The following is a 27,128-nucleotide window of genomic DNA, read 5'->3' on the forward strand; positions in this document are numbered from 1 at the left end:
CTATTTCTATCTCCCCTTCCAGCTTTGAGGAATGACCCCCCCCCCCAGTAGTCATGTGCAGCAGTGATGTGCAAGAGGGAACTCTGGGCAATACATATTTCTCAGTCACAAAATTCTGATTCCCTTTAAAACATCATAACCATGTGAAGACAACTGCCACCAGGAATATCACCTCAGAAAAAGAGGGGATCTCTTAGTTCAAGTTAGAAAGGATTTTAGATGTAAGATGGTGGAAAGTCATGATCTTTTAAAAATGAAATAATTGTGACATAATACCCTTTTGCTTTAGGGAACTCAAGGTGATTGGTGAAGCTGCTAATGGGAGTGTAAAAGAGAGCTGGATAGGAAAAACTGTAAGAATTGCACACTATATACATCAAGCATGCTTGAGAATAATAATCCAGGGGATTCCATTTAGATTAGCTATGTAATTTTCTCCAGCAATATACAATATTATAAAAGTGAATGAAGATGATTATTTTTTTATCTGAACTTTTTAATTATAGAAGTTTATTTTTATTAAAAAAATAGGAAATACAGATAAAGTTAAAAAGAGAAAGAAAATTAAACCACCATAATTCTCCAACTCAGAGTTATCATTGTTAGTATACATCTTTCTAGGCATTTATATCTGTGAATGATTTTATTATCTTAACTGTTATTCTTATGCTCATTTAAGGTCAGGTAAAAATCACAGGAGAAACAAAATAAGAAGAAACTTTGGGGGCTGCTTAATTTGCTGAAATCAGGTTCTTGGAATTGGGCAACAAATAATTCCATGTAATCTTTGATCCAAAATAATATTTATAGAATATTTTAACAACTGTAAACCTGTCTAATTTTGAAATAAATTTTTGTATTCTCACTTAAAAAGAAAATTAATAGTTTTGTAATGATTTCTGCACAAAATTAAATTCCAAAAAGTCAGAAAGAGTCAGGAAAGTATAGATTTCCTTACAGAAGAAGGATTTCCTTAACTATACAATGATTTCAAGATACCACACACAAAATGCATTCAGAATAGTCTGAGTACTCCATAGTTATGTGAATATGGAGAACTGTATTTTAATTCTAGACTAAATATGACTTTGGTCAGTCTATTTTAGTTACTGTATTATTCAGTTTCTGTAAATTTTAAGAACGTTTTCTCTTTACCACTCATTAGAAAAGAGGAATGGGATATGTTTTACTATTTGAATCTTCAAGGGAAAAATGCTAGGTCAGAGAAGTTATTTCCATGATGTTGATAGAAACATAAGTCTTGGACTACAGAGCAACTGGTCTGGCTGATTTAATGCCCAATGTGGATTCTCAGGTTTACTGAGTTATCTTCTATATGCCACTAAACAAGACAGATTTGGTCTTTGCCCTTATTGGACTTGTAATATTAACAGTTAATCTAAATTTATTTAACGAATTTTTGCCTACTGGTAAGCCATCTACTTGGACTAAAGAATAATTGCAATATGTTGGAAGCTATCATTTCTCATTAAAATAAAGGTAGGAATTGCTATTGCCATTTTAAAACAGGGACACAGAGCTTTAGCTGGTTGACTTCCCCAGGGATATAGAGCAGTAGGGAGGCAGAACATATCTTCCAACTTCCATTTCCACCCCAGAACTACCAAAACGGTTCCACGATTGGTGTGGTAGCTGCCCTGCTGCTCGGACTTAAGAATGAGACTGAATTTAGGCAATCAAGAGCCAAACTCTGATCAAGTTCTCACAGGGACTCAATCGATTATCTATCTGTCTTCCCCTGCCCCATGCAGATGGTAAAATTAACCATCTCTGAAGAAGCCAACACCTGCTTTCTTCATAGCCCTGCTGTCTGGATTAAAAACTAAATTATTATAAAATAACTTTTTTAAAAAAATAATAAGTACAAGCACCTGTTTCATTACTTTTATTGATAGATGTCTGGGATATTTTTTCCTTTGCCTCAAGAGAGTCTGGACCATATTACAGGGGCATTTGTTTTGGCCAATTATAGTGCATTTGACTAGTTTCATTGTATTACTTTGAAATACATCACTTATCTAACCTTGATAAATAATATATATTTCTCCTTGAAATAGATTTAAAGTACTTAAGTGTTTCCTGGATGAATAATTCACAAACTTTTTAGAAGATATTTGTACTTTTTTTGTTAATTAACCTCAATAGAACAGAATATACTTATAACAATAAAATCACTATAGCTTCTAATTTTTCTTTGATACTCACAGTAAACTATACATTAAACTCTTTTAGAAAGAAATTTATACCAACTTATACTGTGGGCTCATATATTCCGTACCATGCTCTGGCTTTCGTGTCTATTTTTGTGCTTACCTTTTTAGTCTATTGAGATTCATTCAATATCATATTCAACATTTCATGAGTTATTTCTCTTAGAAGTATTCTCACTTTCTTATTCATTTAAAAATTCACACCATGTCTATTACTAAGTATTCCATATTTTGTCAATAGTATCCACCCTTTGAATGATGGATTTCATCTTTATTCTCTCGCTTAATATACACATATATGATTTTTATTTTGTGAGATGTATAACTCAATTTCTGATGGTTCTGAAAATTGGCCGGAAACAAAGCATCATGTTTTCTTTTTCTGAGGGTCTAGGGGTTTAGGAAGTCTTACACATTCATGAATTATTGATTGCTAATTAATAAAACAAAATCTTAACAGGAAAATTTATCTTTTCATGAAATTGTAATCACTACATATCCACCAATTTAATGAACACATTTATTTACTCTTTCACTCTCTCAGTCCTCAAATATTTTTTGGACACTTATTCTGTGCTAGGAATTAGGCAATCCATTATATATCAAATGTTGTTATAAAATTGAATCAACATCTGTACTGATATAGTTACGTACAAGTATTCTTGATAACTAAGTAAACTGGTTCAAATCAGAGTTCTCCCCTTTGCAAGAAACTGTAGAACACACAAATCCATAGAAAAATGTAATGGATTGTAAACAATGAGACTTCCCTCCTAGATCTTTTTCCTGTGCATAAATGAGAAAGACAACATTGCTATAATCGTGAATAAAAAATTCTTAGTAGAGTAAGAAGTACTTTATTTGCTTTAATAATAAGATTCAAAATACTAAATGTATTTTATTTACTTGAATAATAATCCATTTTAATTATATATCTATTTTATCATTTAAAAATATATTATTAAATTTGAATCTCATAACAAGGTCTATGAAGTAGGTGGCACAGGAATTATTATTCCCAAATTTTAAACAAGGAAATTGAGATGTAGATATGTCTAAGTTGACTTGACTTAGTAAGGACTAAATCCTAGGTTATCAGATCACCAAGTAGAGCAACAGGGTTTGACAACTATAAATAGTTGCATATATAACATTCTTTGAGGCTCAGGATCCAAAGGTAGGTTCCTTTACACCTTCAACACCATTAAGTTTTAAACTTCAAACACAAAACCTTAACTGCATATAGGAGGAAGATAGATTTATGGCATGGAGATGGTAAAATAGTACACATATAGACACACATTATGGTTTTGAAGCATATGTCCATTCTTATGTTTGAAGGTGGCACGTCTAATATTCAAAGAGGTCATAATCCTCTAAGAACACAAGCGGACAAAAGGAGATGAAGAGCTGCTCAGATTCTATTCTATGATTAATGATGTTTCTCCAGCTTATTTAAAAGACCTACTTAGTTCCCTGCCCTGCCCCTGCCCATATAAACATATGTATCTTTATCAGGATGAAGAGGTAATTAGTCATGTGGCTTAATGATTTGAAGCCTCTATCAACCTTGTTTTGGTCCATGAAATTCTTCATTCGGCAAAGTAGTAAAGATGTCACAGAGACTTGAAAACAAGACTTATCTCAGAAAAATCTCAAAGCCTGTTCCCTGGACATTTTCCCCCTTTCTATTTGTACTAATTCCCTAAGTTATCACATGCATTCCTATGGCTTTTAAAACTATATAATGATGTATCACAAACTGATATTCCTAGCTCAGATGTTGCCCCTGGGTTCACATTCACAGAACTGCCAATCTGACAGCTCCTTTTGAAAGTTTAAATCAGGCACCTCACTCTTGTGTTCATAGCTATTACTTCCAGGCAATCGCAGCTTCACCCTCTCAAGAGCTCATGACAAAAACTTTGATGTCATCCTTGACTCCTCTTTTTCTCTTATATCTCACAGAAAGTCTACCAGCCAGTCCTCTTGGCTTTTCCTTCAAAATATATCTTGAATTTAACCATTTCTTCCCACCTCCAGTGCCACTGCTCTGGTCCACCATTCATTGCCTAGATGATTGCAATACCATTTAACTGATCACCTGGTTTCACCTTTACCCTCCCCTGAGTCTTTTCTTACAACAGTAGCCAGATTTAACTTTCTATAACTTAAGTGATGTCATATGACTCTTCTGCTTAAAGCCCTTCAATGTAACTCTCACTCAAAGTAAAAACCAATGTAATTGCTATGGATTACAAGGTTCCACCCAATATATCTCTTGTATCCCTTTGATTTCATTCCTTGCTACCCTGTATCTCATTCACCATTTCAGCAACCTGGCTCACTTTGTCTTCCTCCATACTCCCATTTCAGACCTTTGTTCTTGCTGTGGCATATATCTGGCATGTCCTTCCTTCAAATATCTGCATTTTAGCTTCTTCATTTCCTTCAGGCTTTATTTCAAAGTTACCATCTCAGTGGTGCCCTTTATAAAAGTTTTGCCATCCCTTCATCACTCCCTCTCCCCATTTTCCTGGATTATTTTTTCTCCCTTTCACTTATCTATTAATATCTAACATGCTATGTCTATTAACTATTTATCTTGTCTATTGTCTCTCTCCCTGTAGAAAGTTTCTGAGGGAGAGTAGCTTTTTCTATTTTGCTCACCAAGGTATTTCTGTGGTGTAAACAGTGCCTGATACATAACAAGTGCTCGCAAGAGATTTGTTGAGTGAATGAGTGATTGAATGAAGTCCATCCAGTGTTGAATATGGTCAAATGTAGACACTGGTGACTTGTGATCATTCAGTTTGTGGGAAATACTATGAACATGATAGAATTTTTTTTTCATAGTTTTGTCAGTTCTTAAAAAAAAAGACTACTCCCTCTTTGAAAATTTTTTTAAAACATTTTAGATTCATAAATTCCTCCTGTTTATCAAGTAATTATCTTTCTCCCATAGCTATTAGAAAGAAAATGATCAATAAGCAATCTGAATTTGTATATATATAATTGGAATAGTATATATATACATATGTATATATATGCCATATTAATATATTCCATAGAAAATGATTTATACTAGCCTGTTATGAATCATTCTCTATGGAGATATTTAAAGACAATTTTATGACATAATATTAAAACTATAAGAACCCAAAACATTTTTTTTCTGTGAGAAAAGTGGTATTAATATATTGTTTGAAGAGGATATTCAATAAATAAAACAAATGAAATGTATGCAGTGTTCATCTTTTAATTAACACTTTGGTGGCTTTTCTTTTAGCCATATCAAATTACTGAAAACATGTATTCAAAAGTTGAATCTTGTAATAGATGACACTTGATTTAGCCCCTTTCTTGTGGATTGGTACTCCTACAGAGATTAATAATTTATTATGTCTTTATTCCTTTCTAGTGTTTAATTACAGTTCACAGAATACTGTAGATGCTAAATTGTTAATAAAATGATTGATTATATATTCTTCCTTGGTACTATTCTATTTCAGGAGTCATTTGTAGAAAAGCTACAGTGTTTTCTCCTGTGTAACAGGAAATTTAATAGGGACATAATCCAACATATATATTGTGTATAAACTGAAATGACCATAGATTTTTGGAATTAAGGCCCAGTTATTAAGGAATTAAAAAAGCAAGCATCTATAAGCACTAGTAAGTCAAGCATTATAAGGTTACACAAATATTGTCTTATTTAATTATAAATGTTCCATTATTATATATATATATATATTTGTGTGTGTGTGTGTGGTACGCGGGCCTCTCACTGCTGTGGCCTCTCCCGTTATGGAGCACAGACTCTGGACGCGCAGGCTCAGCGGCCATGGCTCACAGGCCCAGCTGCTCCGCGGCATGTGGGATCCTTCCGGACCAGGGCACGAACCCATGTCCCCTGCATCGGCAGGCAGACTCTCAACCACTGCACCACCAGGGAAGCCCTAAATGTTCCATTATTATTAAGAAAAAAAAAAGAAAAGAAAACAGAAACTTCCCCATTTCATTTCCTAGGTGCTTATAATCACAGAAGAGCTAAGTTTACCTGGGAAATGGTATGGAGGGTCACAGAGCAACACCATTCCTTTCCCTTCTTTCACTCTGACCTCAGGACGTTCCTCAGGTGGGAAAGGATCAAGATCTAATCATGAAAACAGAAAGGAAAACATTCACTCTCTGGGCAATAGAAAGATTGATACTCATTAAAGTTTATTTTTCAGCTACTAACTCACTTTTAGATACAATAATTCTCTGTTGGTTTGGTGAAACCTATCAAAGTCAATTAATTCCCTTTTACACACACTGGAATATGCACACACTACAGTAGAGTATGGACATTGGTAGCACCTGATAACTATTTGGACAACCCTGAAGACTGAGCATTTCCTAAACTTTGTTTCAGATTTAGGAAGAATCTCCGTAAGAGTATCTGGAAATAGTGTGTTCAGACAAACCCAGGGCTCTACCAGAGAAAGTCTTAGGGAGGTCTCCAATGGGGAGAAGGAATAAAGATGAAGGGCATGATCCTAGATGAGGAATGTTAAGGTCAACAATCTCTTGCTCTTTTCCAAATTCTGGGTTTTCCTGTTTTTATTTCCTCTACTCTCTCCTGTGTATTTGGAACTCACATTTTGCTTGGTTTTTTGATAGCCTACTATTTGATTCTTCATTTGTTTTACTGGTTCTCATTCTGTTTCAGTCTTGCCTCATCTCCTATTCCTTACATGTGATCAGTACTCGAATTATAAAATCAGTTTTTACTTCTCTCAGTATACTTATGTCCCTGAAAATTTATCATTCCAATAACTACCTTTTTGCAAAGAACGCTTCAAATCTACTTTTCTTGTCCTGATGCCTCACTGGAATGCCATCCCTGTCCTCAAAATTTAGCTGACATCTATCTCACTGTGGATAACTTAATGTCACCTCTGCATGTGAAGCGACAATTTAAATGCTTCCTCCCATCCTTGAAATTGGTTTTACTTGCGCCCATCCCATTTTAAAGAGAGTAGAATGTTCCTGCCTTTTGACTAGACTTTCCTTAAGAAAATATTGAAGGTCCTTTCATTTCAATGCAATGCAATCTGTTGTGTATTTCTTCAAGGGCTGAGTTTATTATTTACATTCCCACTGTCACCACACCAATTTAATCTGACTGCACTTCCTGACCCTGTCTCACTCCCTCCTGGTAATCACTACCACTTGGGTCCTTTTAAAATGTCACTTTCATCCTATAATTCATTTTGCAGAATATTTAAACGCTGACATAAAATCACTCACGGTGAACACCTAGTCCAGCTCCTCTCCCAACACATATTTTTCTTTCAGAATAACCTCTAACTTTTAGTTTAGCACAATGTTTCTCAAAATATTTTTCATTATTATTGCCCCCAAAATGAGAAATTTTATTTAATTTATTCATAACAAGAAAAATTAAATACTAAAGAATAAGATTTTGTTGGGTGGAGCTGAGCATTGGAGAGCCATAGACTATTATGTTGTAATATCTAAGATGGTTCCCCCCACCTCAAAAGCCAATTTTCACTACCTTGGGGGTCATATTACCCCCACTGATAATGAATAACTTAGCATTTCCATTGATAGTAATCTTTAGAAAATTATTCAAGATCTTTTTGAACATGGCCTTAGTTTATTTTCCAGTGTTATCTTTCACTATTTCAAGTACATTCATAATACCCCTCGTGACATTTTGCTCTCCTGAAATTTTTTCTTCTCCACAGAATTAAGGCCCACTAATCTGGTAAGACTCACCTCATCTATGGAGTCCTTCACTTTCTTTTTTCTGGATTTCTCCTTTTGTTAAACCCTTATGATAACATCTAAGTTTTACTTCGCCTAAATGCATTTGCCCTTTTTAAAGTTACAATTACTTACATCCAAAGCTCAAGGTTGCTTCAGTGCTTCTGACCATTCCGTAGTTATTTGATGCTAAACAGTAATATACTCCAGCATCTTTCTGTTTGTCAGGATTGTTGATAACAAGGTTTCCTCCTACCATACTGTACCGATCACTTGTCAGATCAATATCCCCATTATTCATTCTCCATCTATGACAAAAAGAAATAAATGTCATATCAAAGGCCAAGAGGACTGCAAACAGTGTACTGGGCTAACATTGTTCTAAAATAATATGAGTATAGCTCCATGTGAAGTCAGATGATTAAGTAGTTGACTCAGAGTGGTATTTCTTCACATCCTATAATTCTGTGCCTCTGGGCTCATGATTTATAATTCAGCTCAGGCACAGAAAGGTAAATGTGCAAGTGTATGAATAATTTCCTTTTTTTTCATGAGGCATCCCAAAGGACAAATATTTCATTGAATTTTGCTACATAAACTGGTTTCTTAGCAGATATACATGGATTATAAATGATAACCATTTATGTACTAGTTTAGATTCATGCATATAGATACATTGTATAAAATATTAAAAACATTCATATAGCAGAAATAAAATATAAAATATCAATATCTGATTCTAAATATGAGTCATTTTTGAAGAAAACATGCTAATTGAAATCAGGATTCTTCTCAGTAAATGTCATACTCTGACCACTAGAGGTCGATCACACTATTTGAACATGATTAAAGTCAACAGGGTCTTCGTTTCCAAGCCACAAATACACTTTTGCAGGTATATTTATATGGAGATGATGTTATGAATAAACCAATTAGAAACAGGAATCTAACTTTCTTGGTGAGATGATGAGAAGATTGCGTATATAAAATAGTTGTCAATTAAGTTGACCACCTGCATAATTTTATAATCATGTTCTCTCAGGGTTAAGGTTCCATGTCTTCTGCAATGTTATAAGACAAGAGCCATGGCCAACCAGTGGGCTGTGGTCCCATCATTCATTGCCTGGATGCACAATTCTGATTAGGGTCAGAATCTTGCCGAAGAGGTCTAATGATTTTATAAGATTTTTTAATAAATCAAATTACTGGAACATTTTTAGTTTTAATTTTTACTGTGTAGGAAGTAATTCAAAAGCGAACAACAGAAAACTGTGCTTTGCTTCTGAAAACCTACCAAATACCAACCCAATTAATAAATCATCCCCCTCACCCCAGCTGATGGCAATATTGTCCCTGACTGAACCATCCAATGTCAAGTCACTTAGTACTTGCCAAGGCAATGGGTTTCTTTGTTAGGCAGTTCCAATTGTTATGTTTTACGCCCCCTCATTATATTTACTTTAAATTTCTATTTATTGCTTTAACTTCTTCCCAGTCGGTCTGATTCTGCCCTTGATGTCATATAATGGTTAAGTTTTGCCGTGATAGGGTAAGTTCACAGGTCTATTTTATTTTTAGGAAGATTCACCTTTGTTGTAATTCCTTTTACACAGCTTTAAACACAAATTTTATTGGAGTTCTTGTTATTGTGGGAGACAAGGCAAGATAATGAAAACCTCAAGGCTGATGAGTGAAAGGTAAAGTTCCCTGTTGTAACTTTCATGATATTGCCACGAATAACAAATTATCACAGAACATGCCATAAATATAAAAGTACTATATGAATGACAAATTGCATGATTACCAAGGTAAGTATGGCTTGCCCTGAATATTAAGTAAATGTTCATAACTGCAAGTGTTCTTCTGTCAGACAAGCTGCATCATGAGCTGAATATTTTTTATTTTGCTGTCAAATGCAGATCACCTTCCTAACAATTAAACGTCTACTTCTCCCCTTCAGCTCTCTACATTAACGTGTAGATAATCAGGCCGTACTTGCCCTGGGGACTTACGTGCCGATGCAACCTTTGGGAGGGAGTTGGTGATGTATTTGCCAAGCAAAGTTTTGCTTTTCATTGTTCTTTTTTATATTTTAATGAGAAGACTAAGTGGGACTAGCAGGAGGGAGCTAGAGAGAAGTGCTAATCAATATGTACAAAATTTTATTGATGTAAAACTTTGCTTCTTACTGTCTCTGCTGGATGGTGGTAGCGGCAGCAGCAAAGAGAAGTACACATTCGTAGAACACTATCTGAGAACAACCTCTGCTGTTCTTTTCTCTTCCATTGGAGCCTGGAGGCTGATTTGCTTAGGTTCCATGTATGAATGTCAAGGACAGACTGTCACAGAATAACCGTCACTGAAATAGTTTTTGAAATGCTATTGACCCGTCTAGATAGATAAATACTGAAAATAATTATACGTTTCTTTGAAAGTCATAAAACCTGTATTTCAGTCCTGGATCTGTGATTTACTAGCTCTGGAGTGGAGCAAGTCAACTTACTTATTCAGGACTCAGCTTCCTCTCCTATAAAATTTTGTACTTGGATTACATCTTCTCTAGAGCCCCCATTAGTTATATTATGCCACGTCCACAGTTATGTACATAAACTCCCATTATATATGACTTAAGGGTAGAAATAAATCTAGCCCATCAAATATTTTCAGAACAAATGTGTTATTTATAATTTATAAAATATCTACTTCTACTTTTATAAAATTATTAAAATAATTTTAAAGAGATGGTGATTTTATAGATAAATTTATATTTATTTTAAGAAAATTTTTGTAATTATAACCAGAGGCAAGAGAAAATGAGTTCAAGTGTAATTAAATGGGGGGAAGGGGTATTCTCCATGATAACAACTTTTTAATAACAATAGAAAGTTGTTTTTCTATCCATGAGAAGAAAAATCTAGTACTAAAATCAACTTTGTTGAATGACAACCTTCAATTAACTCAGGTGACATTAACACACTAGAGCCCCAATTTCCCCATCAATCACTTGCTTTGTTTTCCTGGAACCAAAATCCAGTGGCATTTGCTTAAGTTTTAAATCTTATCCTTTGCATCAGGCTAGAAACTGTTAGTATACTTTTCTGAACACTCTGAAGCAAGAGAACCAAATGTTACTTTTTATAAAGTTATTTTTGATAGCATAAATAAGTACCCCAGAAAAACATAAAGAGGTATGTTATATAGATTGTCCGATATGTAGACATTTAAGGAATTTGCTTTGTTGTTTGGAATATAGATTTGAGACTACTGAAAAAATAGTGCTTTCTAGAGTTATCTATGTAAGAAGCTCTTTAAATGTAGTTAATATAGAAATACTATCCATCATCTGTAGGTATGAGTTATCCAGGCCAATACATACAAAACCAGGTTATCCTCAAATTCATATATTTAAATTGTGTATATTATTCATATAACCATTTTCTTACTTAATAGCATGATCTCCATTAGCAAGTTTTTAAGTGGATAATGTCAAATGACACTGGCATTATCTGTGCAGGAAATAGGAAGTGAATTATTTGCATATATTTGCAAAAGCTATCTATTTGGGTATTAACAACTTTTTAAAAATAACCTGTATGACAATATTTTTGTTAATGTTCCTGGACTTCATAGAAAGCTTTATGCCATAGCTTTCTCTATATATACAGGGTCATAGATGCTGATCTGTAATCTTTACTCCAATACTTCATTCTGAAAAGAGCAATGAGGTACATTACTTGTAAACTGGGAAAGGGCTGGCTCGTGCTCTACAGTTTAGTGAAACTTTTCCTTCCGGTGACTCCTCTGGATAAATGGTATTGATTGGTTGTTCTTCAAAAATTGGTCCAAATCCTTTGTCTTCCTCAGAAACTATAAGAAAAATACAATTATTTTACATTGTTCTATTTTATAAATCAAAGATAATTTGGGTAGATTAAAAAGTTTTTTGAAAAAAAGGTCAGAAACATGGAATGTCCATTTTCATTCAAACCAAAGATATTTGCCACTATAATCCTGAGGAAAACATTCAGGTTCTTTATTCAAAATTATTTTCTGCTCATCTCTCATCATTTCTCCAAAAGCACTCTGCGTTGCCATGCTTCACTATTTATGGCTCCTCATACAAGTTATGCTTTCTATGCCCCTGACACTTTGCACATACTTTTCCTCTTTCTGGAATCACCATCTGACTTTTCTCCTCTTATCAAAATTTGTACACTCCTGGGCTTCCCTGGTGGCGCAGTGGTTGAGAATCTGCCTGTCAATGCAGGGGACATGGGTTCGAGCCTTGGTCTGGGAAGATCCCACATGCTGCAGAGCAACTAGGCCCGTGCGCCACAACTACTGAGCCTGCGCGTCTGGAGCCCGTGAGCCACAACTACTGAGCCCACGTGCCACAACTACTGAAGCCCATGTGCCTAGAGCCGGTGCTCCAGAACAAGAGAAGCCACCGCAATGAGAAGCCCACGCACCACAACAAAGAGTAGCTCCTGCTCACCGCAACTAGAGAAAGCCCGCGCATGGCAACAAAGACCCAATGTAGCCAAAAGTAAATAAATAAATAAATAAATAAATAAATAAATAAATAAATAAATAAATAAATTAGGAAAAAAGTTTAAATCTAAAAAAAAAAATTGTACACTCCTTTATGATTTAGTCATAGAGTTAGTTCCTTCACGAAGCCACCTCTCCAAACCCTCCTAGCTTTAGTTGGTCCTCATTTATGTTCTCATAACTCCCTATCAGGCTTATGACACTTAACACACCTGCTGTGATTCTTGATACAACCTTCTGTTTCACTAGATCGCAGATGCCCGGGGACAGGTCTGGAACATACTAGGTGCTTAAAAACTTTTGAAAAACATAACGAATGAATTTCTAGATGCTGTGGGGAAATGAGTCATTTTTGGGGGTCAGTTCTTGTTTAGTTTTTGTCTCTGTCTTTAAACATGTAACCAGCACTAGTACTTGGCAACATCTAGAGCAATCAGTAAACTAATTATATAATATGGGATCTGGCCAACTTGTTTAAAATCTACCACAAAAATACCACAAAATCTACAACAAAAATAAAAAATCTACCACAAAAATAATGTTGAGAAGCAGTTGTTCCTGACTGTGTATCCTCTCTGGAGGGCAGGTGTGACACCTCATAGCAGGATGAGGAGAAGAGAATCACTCCCATGTCATCAGTGTGGCACAATTTACAGAGCACAGCTAAGAGCCATATACCCCAAATGAATTAATACTGATGTATATGACTAGAAATGAGGAATAGTCTTACATGGGATCACTGTAATGTCTCTGCTTGATCAAAGGTATGGTTCACTCCTCCAATTTATTTTTTTAAGAGAGAGTGCAAGGCAAATGCTACACTGAAATTTTGGTTGTTCTAACATTAAACTTAAGGATAAAAGCTTTCTCCCAGTTTCTCTTAACAAGCAGTTTAATTATGTCTTTTAAATCTTGCTTTAGTACTGTTTAGCAGTGCTTTTGGAAAAAATTATTTAATGTCTCCAAGACTCAATATCATGCTTTATAAAATGTGGATAATAATAAAATCTATCTCATTGGACTATTGTGAGAATTACATTGAGACAACCCATGTAATCAATAATCAATAACTACTGATTTTACCAACATTCTCATGAATTTGCCAATCCTTTCAAAATTTAATTTAAATATCTTATGTATATCAGCTCTTAGACTAATTCCAAAAACTTCAGGGGGCAAATTTTATTCATTCTTCTAGCTATGGTGCCATAAGCCTTATGTCAATACATATTTCTGTGTACATAGATGACTAACAAAAACCTTCAGTTAGTTTCTCCCAGTATGAAGCATTAATTTTTCTAAACTGACCTGAAATATTTCAAAGGGAGAAGCCTCATTTTTAGTTGGAATTTGCTGAAATTGCCATTCAAGAATTTATAGACCTTAGTTACATTCCAAAACCACCATTCTATTTCAGACCACAGATAAATTGCTGGATCAGAATTGGAGGAACCAGAGAAACTGGGATTTAGCTCCAGCTGTGCAGTGTTCTAGCTGTTGTTTTATACAAGTTGTTTGTTCTACATGGTATCTACAGTTTAAAAAAAAGAAAGGAATAGGGGCACATGCCCTAAGGACTTCACAGGCCTACTGCAACCATAAGTAAGGCAATGAGTGCAAGGTGTTCACAGAAGTCCTCTGCTAATGCTTTTGAAGCCCTGCTCTGAGCTGTGTCTAGTTCTATATCCCTGAGGTTATAAAAACTAGAAATGCATATAATGTTTTCTGCTTTGCTTCTATAATTTTCCTGATGGTATCCAATGTTTTCTGGCCTTTCAGGATGTAATAGCACACCAGGGAAAAATGAGGAATGAAACCCAAATCCCTGATAATTAGACCTTCGTTTGGATGTAGGGTCTAGATTTTCTAATCTCTGAAAGAAATGACCTTGTGCTTATCTATGATAAAAGTCATATGCAATTTTTTCTTCCCACTTGGACAATCTCATAAGCTCTTCCTTGAGTCTCTCCCAGTTGCACAGCTTTTCTGACTGGAGCAATTTAGTAACACTGCTGCCCTGGATAGTCTATTGTTTTTTCCCAACTCCCCCCCACCCCCCCAAAAAAAAAACTTACAAAGACAAGCAGAGGAGTTCAATTTCATTAATATATTTTGATTCTCTTCTGGAAGGTAAGATGACTTCTCTTCTCACTTTACCCCCTGATGAATTATGAGTTTAGTATGAAATTTTTTGAACAATTAAAAAAAATACCTAAATAGACTAAATATTTAGAATACTAAAAATAAATAGTGTTTAGGGGAGTTTAAAGCTCATGACTATCTTCTAAGTACATTGTATTTATATACAAGACTGATGATTATGGTATTACTATCATTACCAATAGAAAAGATCATCAAATTTAAAGAGGAATGGATGTTTGGTGCAATTATGCATATAATTTAAGCAGAAGCCCCCTGATCTGCACTGGATTAGATCTTGAGTTTCCATTTGTTACATCAGTGGCAGCATAAGAATTTTAGATGGTCATCTGTGAGGCTACAGTTTGGTGAACTAGAGGTATTGGTTGTCCTTAATTCAGTCAATGACTTGATTCTGACTTTGCATATGGTGATGTTTTGAGATATAATGCCAAAAACATGATCCATGAAAGAAAAACTTTGATAAGTTGAACTTTATTAAAATTTAAAAGTTACGCTCTGTGTAAGACACTGTTTTAAAAAATTTATTTTTTAAATTAATTCATTCATTCATTTTTGGCTGCCTTGGCTCTTCGTTGCTGTGTGTGGGCTTTCTCTAGCTGCAGTGAGCGGGGGCTATTCTTTGTTGCGGTGTGCAGTCTTCTCATTGCAGTGGCTTCTCTTGTTGCAGAGCATGCACTCTAGGTGCACGGGCTTCAGTAGTTGTGGCCCGTGGGCTCAGCAGTTGTGGCTCGCAGGCTCTAGAGTGCGGGCTCAGTAGTTGTGGCACGTGTTAGTTGCCCCGTGGCATATGTGATCCTCCAGGACCAGGGCTCGAACCTCTGTCTCTTGCATTGGCAGGCGGATTCTTAACCACTGTGCCACCAGGGAAGTCCCCTATGAAAGACACTTTTAAGAGAATTTCAGGTCTTTAAGGTTAGGGGTTTTTCTTTAGGTCGACTCCACCTTGCATCGGAGAATTTTGCATTAAGCAGCAAACTGAAAAGACTGTCAACTAATTAAGTATCATTTAATAATGGTGATTACACACTATTTCACAAAACTTGAACTCATCTCAATAGGTGCAGGGTTTCATTACCTAAAGATTCTTCAACAGTATTGTATTTCCAATGTAGAAATAGTTAATCCTGGCCTGCTAGCACCTGCTTCTAGAGTGCTCTCTGGTAGTGCTAGTATAGGGTTTGTAATAATCCTGAATTCCCAATTTAATTTATAATTTTATTAGCCTTCTCGAAATAACTACTTTTATCACTTTGAAATAAAGTGAGTTTTGTTCATTCCAAGTTGCCTTGATTATTTAAAGTACTGTACAGTGCTTTGAAATACAACAAAGACAGCTGCACATAAACATACATCAATATGGAGGTAGAGATTAGTAGATTTGCATATTTTCATAAAATGCATGGTTTTTATTTTTTTTGATAGTGTATCTTTTTCTCATTTTTACTTTATTTTATTTCTTATTTTTTTTATTGTGGTAAGTCACATAGTATAAAACATACTATTTTAACCATATTTAACTGTATACAGTTCAGTGGCACTAAGTACATTCACACTGTTGTGCAACCCTCACAATCATCCGTCTTCTGAATTTTTCACCTTCCTAAGCTGAAACTTTGTCCCCATTAAACACTAACAACTCCCCATTCGCCCTCCCCACCCCACCACCTCCCGGCCCCTGGCATCTGCCAACGTACTTTCTGACTTTATGATTTTAAGGTATATGCCTTTCAGATAAAAATCGGTCATCTTTTAGTAAACTGAAAATATGTTTATAGTTTCTTCATCATGATCATAATGCTTAGGTTTTTTTTTCTGAAAAAGATACCAGCAATGAATATTTCCATTGAAAATAATGGAATGCCACATGTTAATAATGATGGGACTATATCTATTGATAGGCAATCCCTCAAAGGATAGATGTAAAAATAAAACACTTTTGGAATGAGCTGGGTTGAAGTATAGGCCAAACTGGATATTATCAGTGTCCCATGCTATTTTTTATCAATGACAAGTGCTTTTCCAAAATTATATGCAGAAATTTTCTAGTACTCCACTTCCATCTGCCCTTTATAGGAAGAGACAACAAAACATTTAAGGGATGAAAATATGAAGCTAATTTTTGATAAAATATTTATTTTTCATTTTGAGAAAATATTACATTTAAGATACTTCCCTTTGCCCACTTTCTAGATCAAAAAGCAGAATATGACACACCACATGTTTCTACTCAGTATATTTTATAAATGTGCATTTCTAGCTTTTGTAAAATTTTCGAGCCTGATTGAAATAATGCTTAATATTCCATTAGGTGGTTTACCAATTACTCTATACATTTTACTTTGAGAACATATTTGGGCTCTGGGAAGATAAGTTAATCAACACAAGGTTTTAAATTGTTGTGGCATGCTCAGTGTGAACTTCTGAATGTGAACTTCATAACCCCCTTGAATACTATCTGAGCTCATTGCTCTGTTAGCTCAGCTAGGGAGCCCAGATCAAGGAAAAATAACTTTCAGGGGGAATACAACACAAGTTTCAGCAAAGGATCCATTAATATAAGCATTATAATCTCCATCAACAAAAATTAAGCCACCCATTGCTTTTCTTCTAGGGCCATGGAAATAATTAGATGACAAATTATCATGCTTTGGAAGTATTATGGGGTTAAAGGGTACAAGAAACACATGGATAATATGTTTAAAAAATAAGATTATTTTTAAAACACATGCTCTTTTTTGTACTGGATATATTCTAAAAAGGAGCACACAATTATATAGATGACTTCTCAAGCTAATTGAAGACAGCACTTCACTCTGTTTTTCATCTACTCAATGCAAATTTGTGTATTTTCTACCATATAGTGGTAATATATTGCAGAAGTAAGTTCATTTCTTAAATCTGATCAAGAAGATTAACAGAAAAAAAGAAATCATGTATGAATATTTGCTGTCAAATTCACAGATGTGAGCAACAGGCAAAAACTGCTGCTTTTTTCAGTAGCATTCTCAGTTTCATGGTTAATGTAATCAGTTAGTTGTATGATCTTAAATGTTATTACTTCACTTCTCACTATATAGAGATGGTTCACTGTAACCCTGTTATCCTATTTTATCTCTGGAAATTGAAAGTAGAATTACTATCTGTGCTTGAGAGTTATTTTTTATTCTGTTTTTTTTTTTTTTCAGTACGCTGGCCTCTCACTGTTGTGGCCTCTCCCGTTGCGGAGCACAGGCTTTGGACACGCAGGCCCAGTGGCCATGGCTCACGGGCCCAGCCGCTTCATGGCATGTGGGATCTTCCAGGACCGGGGCACGAACCCATGTCCCCTGCATCGGCTGGCGGACTCTCAACCACTGTGACACCAGGGAAGCCTATATTTTTTATTCATTTTATATTCATTATGAATCAAATCCTATCTCTTACTCTGTAATATGTCATCTCAATCTGTTAGTTTTCAAACATAATTTTATATAAGTATGCTGTAAAGATTCTCAGGAAAAAATCCATTAGGAAAAAGTGATGAAAACAAAATTTTAACACAGTCTAATACTAGAATTTTTACAATATTTACAATGCTACAGTGGTTATGGGATAGGGAGTGTTGTAGGATCTGTTGAAATACAATAAACTCTCCAAACGAAACAATATTTAAACTGGCTCAAAGCATGCTTCTTGTCTTCATTGTCAATCGTTCCCCACTGATAAGAGAACAAGGACATTTCGGGCTTAGGCTTTGAATACTCTGGTGCCCTAATTCTTTAGTCTCATGGGTAATAGGTAACATTTCAGTAATTTATCATAACTGAAATATAAGGAGTTGGCCTTGAGAATGTGCAGAAATCCAATAATTAGAAGGAAGGTTAGTATCTGGTTAGCAGAATGGTTAAGTTGACTAAATTTTCCTTAGCATGACATTACCTGCCTAAGAAGAGCTTATCACATTTCTTGATGGCAACAATTTCCTTGACCTATGGTCCAACCCTGAAGCTCTAGACACTGTTTTGCATAACTATCTGGGCATCTGTCCACACCTACCTTATGTCTACCTATGTATGCTGCCACAAGCCAAGGAATGATGGGGGTACCAGAAGCTAAAAGAGGCAAGGAAGGAGGTTTCCCCTACAGGTTTTAGCAGAAGCATGACCCTGATATCTCCTTGGTTTGGGACTTTTAGAACTGTGAGACAATACATTTCTGTTGTTCTAAGCCACCCAGTTGGTGGCACTTTATTATAGCTGTAGCTGTCCTAGGAAACTAATACATGTATTACACTTAATAATAAACTGTTGAACTTTAATGAACTAGCCTTTCTCAAATTTATTTGACAATGAAGTCCTACTAACATCCTGCAGAACGAGAGTTCTTTGAATTTGTGATCTAACACAGCCCATATTTGCCCACATCTGCACTTTATTTGTGCCACTGCCTCTAAGAATTAACTCCATTTCTAATAATTGAAATACTTCAAGTTTCCCTTACCTACTAGCTTCATCATTAAATACTCATTTATTCCTCAAAGTAATTGTTTTAAAATGCTTATTTCTCTTATAAATCTGTTAATCTACTTACTTTTATTATTCCCTATTACATGTAAGGTTCTTGAAGTCAAGAAACATATCTCACTGATCTTTATGTAGCCTAAATGTAGTCATTCCTAACTCACAAGGAGGAAACAGAAATAGCTTTGATGTGCTTCATGCTAGGACTATCCTTTTTCTTAATCCCCTACAGATGGAAATTCAGACCCAGTCTGGCATGAATATCTTGCTTTGGCATGGAAATTGTTGCATTGGTTGCTCAGTGATTCTTCCTAATTATTCATTCTTCTACCACTATGCTGTGGCTTTTATCAGTTACCAGTTTACTATGTTTACTGAGCACCTACTATGTAGGTCAATGTGCTGGAAGCTATTGTCACATTATTATTATTATTTTGTGGTATGCGGGCCTCTCATTGTTGTGGCCTCTCCCGTTGCGGAGCACAGGCTCTGGACGCGCAGGCTCAGCGGCCATGGCTCATGGGCCCAGCCGCTCCACGGCATGTGGGATCCTCCCGGACCGGGGCACAAACCCGTATCACCTGCATCGGCAGGCGGACTCCCAACCACTGCGCCACCAGGGAAGCCCTGTCACATTATTTTTTTAGTTCTCACAAGAAACATGTGATTTTTACATATTGGAAACTTGAGTCTCATAGAAGTTGAATAATTTGTACAAGATCACATAACTAGTGAATACCAGGTTGACTATGTAAATCCAGGCTGGCCTTACTCTAGATTCTTTTTTTTTTTGCAGTCTACTATATTGCCTATATTTCTGGCAAGAACTGTTCAGTGATTGAAATAGAATCTAAACAAGCAGTATTGCTAATTATATTCAATAAAAAATAAACAATAAATTTTGCAAGGTCTTTGGATTTCTAATTAAACTGAATCTTAAGGTTCCAAGTTCATTAACTTTAGTTAAAGAGATGTGTGCAGCAAAGCAGGAGGCTTTCAAAATAAGCTAGATTTTTATAATATTGAAAACATTGTTTCAGAATTTAGTAGCATAGGATTGTTACAAAGCATGCAGGAAAAAATACAGGTTGCATTGAATATATTCCATCTGCTACAATCTTCTAGTTGGATATTTGTTTGTGGTGTATCCATTCATTCATTCTTGCAATCAAACAAGGTGCCTGAAGACCCTAGATAAATCATCTTACAAAATTTCCAAGTGCTCTAACATTAATCACTTGCTTGAAGTTTGGAGAATTAATAGCTTAAAGCAGGATGAAATATGATTTATTTGAGAAAAGCTGTTTAAAAATGAACACTTTCATCAACTTACCTCCATGACCATACCTTCTGTGCCATGTAAACTCTAAAACGAAAAAAAAGAAAAAGAAAAAAAATTAATCCCCAAAGCAGCTCTTCAGGTTGTGGTCTCAAACATTACTCAGATAACTGAGATATTACTTAATGAAATAAGATTACTGGCCTTTCACTATTAAGGCTGAAGTATCATCATATCTTTGCAAATATTTATTCCTTGTCTTTGCAATTTTATAGTTGTAGCACTAAAATTTATGGTCAACAGAATTAGTATGGATTTTCAGTAATAATAAGATTATTTTTGTTTTATTTTATTCATAAAGGTAATACAGCAATAATAACCTTACCACAAAATTTTTCTTTCTTATATTTATATAATATATAAACATATAGTTATATATGTGTGTGTATGTGTGTATAATTATGTGGTTATATCAATGTCATTAAAATTTTTAAGTACTGATAAAATTATTATACTTTTCTTGATTTTGAAGTCATCATAATAAAAATTACTCCTTAAATTAAAATAGCTTTTTTATTTCCTTAATAATAAATAAGAAATACAATAAGATGCCTATCAAGTTCATCATTAGAGCAATCAAGGGGGGCTGATAAATGATAAGATGATATCCAACTAAGTCTTGAACTTAATAGCAACTCAACAAACACTGACCTAAGGTAATTGAGACAAAGGTATCAGAAAAAACTGATTGTTAGAAAACATGCTGCTTCAGATAAAAATACAACGTACCTCTCCTTGTAGAAAAATATTTCTGAATCTTTCACACTTGTCTTTGAAAGATAGAAATATAGTATTTGTTTGTCCTAAAACTACAACATTCTTAAAACTGTTTTGTTATTCTTAAGTCCCTGAATACACTGTAGATTATTTCTGAATTGTTTTTCATAAGATTGACCAGCCAATAATAAAAATTAAATTATATTAACTTATAAATAAAAAAGAACAAAGGTAACAAAAGCTTAAAATCCATTATTTTCTAATTATTTTACTGTATTTTACTTTTATGTATGCTAATGAGGTTAAGTCTATTATAACTATATAGTGAACATACTGTATAATGGTGAGCTGTTACATATCTTTTCTGCCACCACATTAAATGATTTCAAGTTGAAATTGAGAATAATAGGACAATTTACCCTCTAGGAATTGGCAAATGCTACACAGCAGGGATTTTTCTTTTCCTCCCAGAGCTCCAGATTTTAAACATTTACCAGCACATCACTATATAAGACTGATTAACTAAATCTTGTGAAAAAAAAGAAAACAAGGGCCAACCTTAATATATATGAATTTACTTGTCTGACCCAGGTGTCAAAAGAAAATATTAATTCTAACTTTATACACCAAATTCAATGAAGTGAACAGCATGTTGTTTACATTGACATAATTTATGGAGATTGTACAAAGGATATTTCTTACCTGATAGACAGGTTGTAAAAGATACAATCACAAGGTGATTGACCAGCAACCACATTTTCATCTTGTATTCAGTAGAGGTTAGGTTCAATTTTCAAAAAAAGCTTTAACTTTATGGCAGTTGGAGAATATTAAACACCTGCATAAAAAGAAGAGAAGAGAAGAGAAGAGAAAGAAGAGAAGGAAAAGGGAAGAAAAGGAAGGGAAAATGTTAATCATTTGGGGTCAACAACATTACCAATTCTAACTTATTTTATATTTCTTATTTGTAGAATGTTTTAGTTTATTTATGTACATTTGTAAACCCCATGTTGAAAAGAGTAGATTCTGAATCAGGGCTTCAGCTGCCTCCCAGTATTGACATGGTAAGAAACATGAGCAAGTCACTCAATTGATATGTTTTAGTTTTTAACTTTTTTAATAATTGATCATAGAAATATCTTTTTTAACAAATAGCACAGTTGTGAACATTTCAATGTCAATTATTTTAATTGAAGATTAAATTTACTTGAAGGGCTGGTATAAAGATTTAGTAAAAGATATATTTGTAAGGGCTTTGTAAATGCATAGACACTGTACAAGAGTTATACGTTAGCATTGCCTGTTGATGGCTTATGGAAAATTGCCTGTTGGTGACTTATGGAAAATTGTTGCCAGAAATGCTAATTTTTAGCCATTAAAATATATTGATTAATAATATATTCATTCCCTTTCCCCTTCCTCATTTCTTTCTTTTATTCATTTAACAGAAAGTAAATAATTACTCCTTATAAGGAAGAATCTAGGTTTTGTGTGGCCAAATCTTTAAAATTTGGAGAACCATCTTTAAAGATAGGAAGACAAAATTACTAATATAAACTAAGCTATGAAACTATTCAGCAGTCTAAATAAAATATCTTGCTTTTATAAATTCTGTAAAAACGTATGACCACGTGATTATACTGGTGAGGTTTCAGGGCACTGAAATAGCCCCATGTAAGTGAGGGGTCCCATGACTTAAGCTTCATCATCTTCTTTGTAAATCCATCTGTGACCAAGCATACAGATAAAGGAATCTATAAGAAAGACAGTCTGCTTACCCTTAAGAAGTTCACAGATCAATAGGAACACTTATGTGTACACAAGTCAGTGCAGTGAAACTTTTTTGGATCTACATGCTATTAAACTTGAAAGCATGTTAATCATTTTAATTAAAAGCATTGCAAAATACATCACAGTGGGAATGGGCCTGGTGGTGACAGGCAGGGCATTATGGTGGAGGTATAACAAATTTTTTAATGTTCCAGGGCATTAGAAAGAGACTTCTTCAATTGGGACACAGAAGGCCCTTCAATTTGAAAGGATATTAAATCAAGTTTTCAAAGAATACATAAGAAATAAGATAGAAAAACCTCATGATATAAAATTGAATGTAAAATATTAAGATAGAGCATAAAAGCAATTCTGAAAAAAAATACGTAGTGTTATCATGATCAATATATAAATATATTTAAATATTATCCAAAACAGCAAAAATAAAATGGTACTGATTTGTTGCATCATAATGACATATAAAGGTACTACTTATTTTTTTTAATATGATGGATTTAAAGACTATATTTACCACCACCCCCTACTTTGCCAGAATCCTAACATTTGCAGAGACTGGTAAAAATATTTAGTTGGTACTATATGGACCAGGAAGAACATATTTGTCTCTTTTGGTGTATAGGTTATTTTACAGTGAAAAATCATTTATTTCTAGAAAAAAAATTGAGTTGAATTCTTAGAGAAAACATAGCAGAAATGGGTCAACTTAACAACAGGAGATATTTAAAATATCTTTGCAAGAGGAAACATATTCAACAGATAATTTTAAAATGCCAGGATTGATTTATGACCAATTTATTTCCCTTGGACATATGTAAGACAGTGAGAACTACACATCTGTATAAACTGTATTAAGTCTACACTTCTAAATTTAAATTTTATTTTATTTCTTTTACTAAGCAGAACTGATCAGAGAGAAAAAGGAACAGGTAAATAAAGGTGAAGAATGAAAAAAAAATTCTTTCAGGAGGCAGGGAAATCAATGAAATGATCTATGGAAGGATATTAGCTTTTTATTTTGTTATCATTAATATTTAAATATAACCTAAATTAAAATTATTGAAACATGTGCACATTGTTTATGTCTCCTAAAGTTTGTCTCGAAAAATGTACATTTCAGCATTTTCTTGGCCTATTGGTTTCTAATTACTTTCATTGAGTTATGCACACTAATTAGGACAAGTTCCTTTAATGAGGAGGAAGGTAGAAAGGCAAACATAAACTGTGCCAAAACTGCTGTGTCAATCAAACAGTTCTTTTTGTAAAGATTAATTTAGATAATATATTTGCAAACTTTTTGCAAATTACAAAGCATGTTCAGTTTAATGTGACAGTAATTATTGGATTTTAAACAGTTCAAATTTATCAATTAATAAACTGTTATAAATTGATAATTCTAAAGTAATTCTAAACAGTAACTCTACATACTAATAATATTTAATGTAAGAGCAAGGGATGCTGCTGCAGTTTTTGTATTGTGTGTAGAGGAAGCAGTACTGACCAGAAAGAAAAAGAATCAGGTAAAAATGAAGGACAATTACAGTGAGAGTATCCTTCAGATTATTAATTTTGATGAATTGTGTGAGTGAGATTTTGGTCTGTTTACCTCATTGAGTCTACAGGGAATCTGGGAAAGAAAGAGGGCAGGTCTAAAGGAAGGTTAGCTGTGTCTACACAGAGCAAGTGATTTCAGGAAATTGTAAATAAGGTACAGAAGGAGTTTCTAGGTCAAGGATATTATTTTACATTTCCTTCTTAGACAACACCCACAGTATATGGGAAAGTGAGGTAAGGCATAGTAAAAAGAGATCCGGGGGAGTCAGCCAGATCTTGTCTGAAGTTTGGCTCAACCATTATTTAGCTTATAACTTTGGGCAAATCACTCAAGCTCTGACTCTAATTTTCCTCATGCACAAAGTATGAAAAAAATGTCTATTTCATAGGAATATTACAAGCATTGCATAAGATTGTACAATGTGAAATGTTTACTGTGAAAATATTCGATAAATATTAACTATTGTTCTATGAGATCTTAGGCCCATTAGGCTACAGGAGAAAACAACATGTCATTTTTTATTGTTATGCCTCTAATGTCTGGCACATAGAAGCCATTTGATATATATTTATTGAATAAATGAAGAAATGACTGGATCATTCCATAACTGTATTCCAAAACACTTGCCACAAACAAAATTAAACTTTAGTTCCTTAGAATAAGGATAGGATGCTGACAATAGGTAATAAGGAGTATCTCTTACTGGGGCTCTGGTCTTTGATAGGGATTATTGTTGGACATAAATACACTCTAGAAGAAGAATATTCTAAGTAGCAATATTTTAAAGCATTTTTAATGTGCACTTTATTGAGTGTTGTTGGAAGTCTCTGTCTTCTGATTTGAATATGCTCACTCTAGTCAGAAGTAAAGGTTTTTCATTATTTTGGGCCACACTATCTTTTCCTTCACTCCAAAATATTGCCTATTTCAATAGGATAGTGAGTCCTCATTCTGGCAGCATATATTTTATTTTATTTAATGGATTTCTTGCTGTTTCAGTATAAAAGCATCTCTTGCATGTTGTGCACCCATTTGTTTTCTGCTGCTGATTTGTTTTCTTGTGTCACTAGTTATCCCATCACTGTGGCTCCTGATCCTATCCTCTCAGCAGTGCAGTAGAGGAGAGAGGCAGCAAGGCTGTGCCCATGCTTGCTAGTGTGGAAGAAATGGCTCTTCTTAATAATGGCTCTTCTCAGTAATCCACGGACAGATCCCAGCCCCCATGGGCCTGAAAGTGTTGCAGCAAGTGAAGTGGTATAGGAAGAAAACAAGTCAGACAAAGATATGCCAGTTAAAGGAGTAAACATTTTCCTTCTCAATAACCAGAAGAACAGAATGACCAGCTCCTGGATCCCGGGGATGCATTCCTGTCCCCAGGCCATGCTGTGCTGTCTAGCTCCCGGGTTTCTCCTACTCTCAGCCTAGACCTTACACCAGGCAGTGCAGATGCTTCCCCCCAAAACTCATCACAGCTCTATAGGTGTCCAGTGACTGGTGTTTTTCTAACATGTATTGCAACTATAGTAATTTCCAAAGAACTTAACTTCTTTTCTCCAACATCGTTTACTAAATCTCTTCTTACTCATGTATTTAAACAACTACAACAACAAAAATATAATAAGGTAACACAGGGTGACAATCTCTATTCCCTTCCTTCATTCTCCCTTCTGTTTTTCCATGCTTTTCTTTCTCCGACCTTTCTCTCTTTACTTTAGATGATGCTATGGTTCTCCTTTGAGAAATTTGGTCCATATCTATGTATGCATTTTTTATTCAAAAAAGCTTCAACAGTACCTTAGCAAACATTTAGCCACTAACAATTATTCACAAAGTATTTAGTGCTGCTGTATAATCAAAGTTTGTTCCATCAATATCAATAAATCTAATATTTCATTGAACTGATGCTTATACAAGCATTTACATTGAGAGAGAACAAAATTTTAGAAATATTGAGAAAATACTAATATGTATTAGCAAATTGTCACATCTCTTTCAGAAAGAAAAAAGATTTGGGGGGGTATCAGGAACCTATTCTGATTTATCCCCAGCACAGCTCATGAAAGGCCATGTTAAAAAATATTTAACCTAAAATTTTACTTATGATACTCATCACTCTTCTCTGGTTCTAAAGAATATTTGCTATAAAGTTCAGTTTCCAGAAAATAGAGGAAGCTTGTTGGTGTTGAGCACAGATGATCCTAGGTGAAAAGACCTCAATAGCTCTTACTCTACAAAACCAGGGGATATTTTATCCTCGACTCAATCTGAAATTCTGTCTTTGCTGCACACATCACTTCATCTTCCTGAGGTGTCAGTCACCCAGTCTGTAGAATGGAAATCTAAGTGTATTCTTCAGAAGATTGCTGTAAGGAGTAAATTATTTATGCATATGGATACATGTGTGTAAGTAAAATCCCTTTTACATCTGTAAATAACAGAAGTCAAAACATTAAAGTGAAATTAACTAAAATTTTCCAGAAATAAAATTAGTTTTTTTGTTCTGTTTTGTT

General features: G+C 34.5%; 1 protein-coding gene across 3 annotated transcripts in view; it reads right to left on the reverse strand.

Annotated features, from left to right (window-relative positions):
• Positions 1–22,038, reverse strand: part of CNTN1 (contactin 1) — a gene marked incomplete at both ends in the record, with an annotated part of 158,992 nt that extends 136,954 nt beyond the window's left edge. For 2 of the 3 annotated variants that reach the window (XM_081248139.1, XM_081248141.1), the window contains 5 exons: positions 6,292–6,387; positions 8,142–8,314; positions 11,741–11,873; positions 20,553–20,585; positions 21,978–22,038. In XM_081248139.1, coding sequence (XP_081104265.1) covers positions 6,292–6,387; positions 8,142–8,314; positions 11,741–11,873; positions 20,553–20,585; positions 21,978–22,038 — 496 coding nt within the window. The remainder of the gene's footprint in view (positions 1–6,291; positions 6,388–8,141; positions 8,315–11,740; positions 11,874–20,552; positions 20,586–21,977) is intronic. The other variant, XM_081248140.1, reaches the window with a different exon arrangement.
• Positions 22,039–27,128: the final 5,090 nt, after the last annotated feature.

The sequence above is a fragment of the Mesoplodon bidens genome, assembly GCF_964165515.1.
Source record: "Mesoplodon bidens genome assembly, chromosome: 11".
In the NCBI taxonomy this organism is placed as follows: Eukaryota; Metazoa; Chordata; class Mammalia; order Artiodactyla; family Ziphiidae; genus Mesoplodon; species Mesoplodon bidens.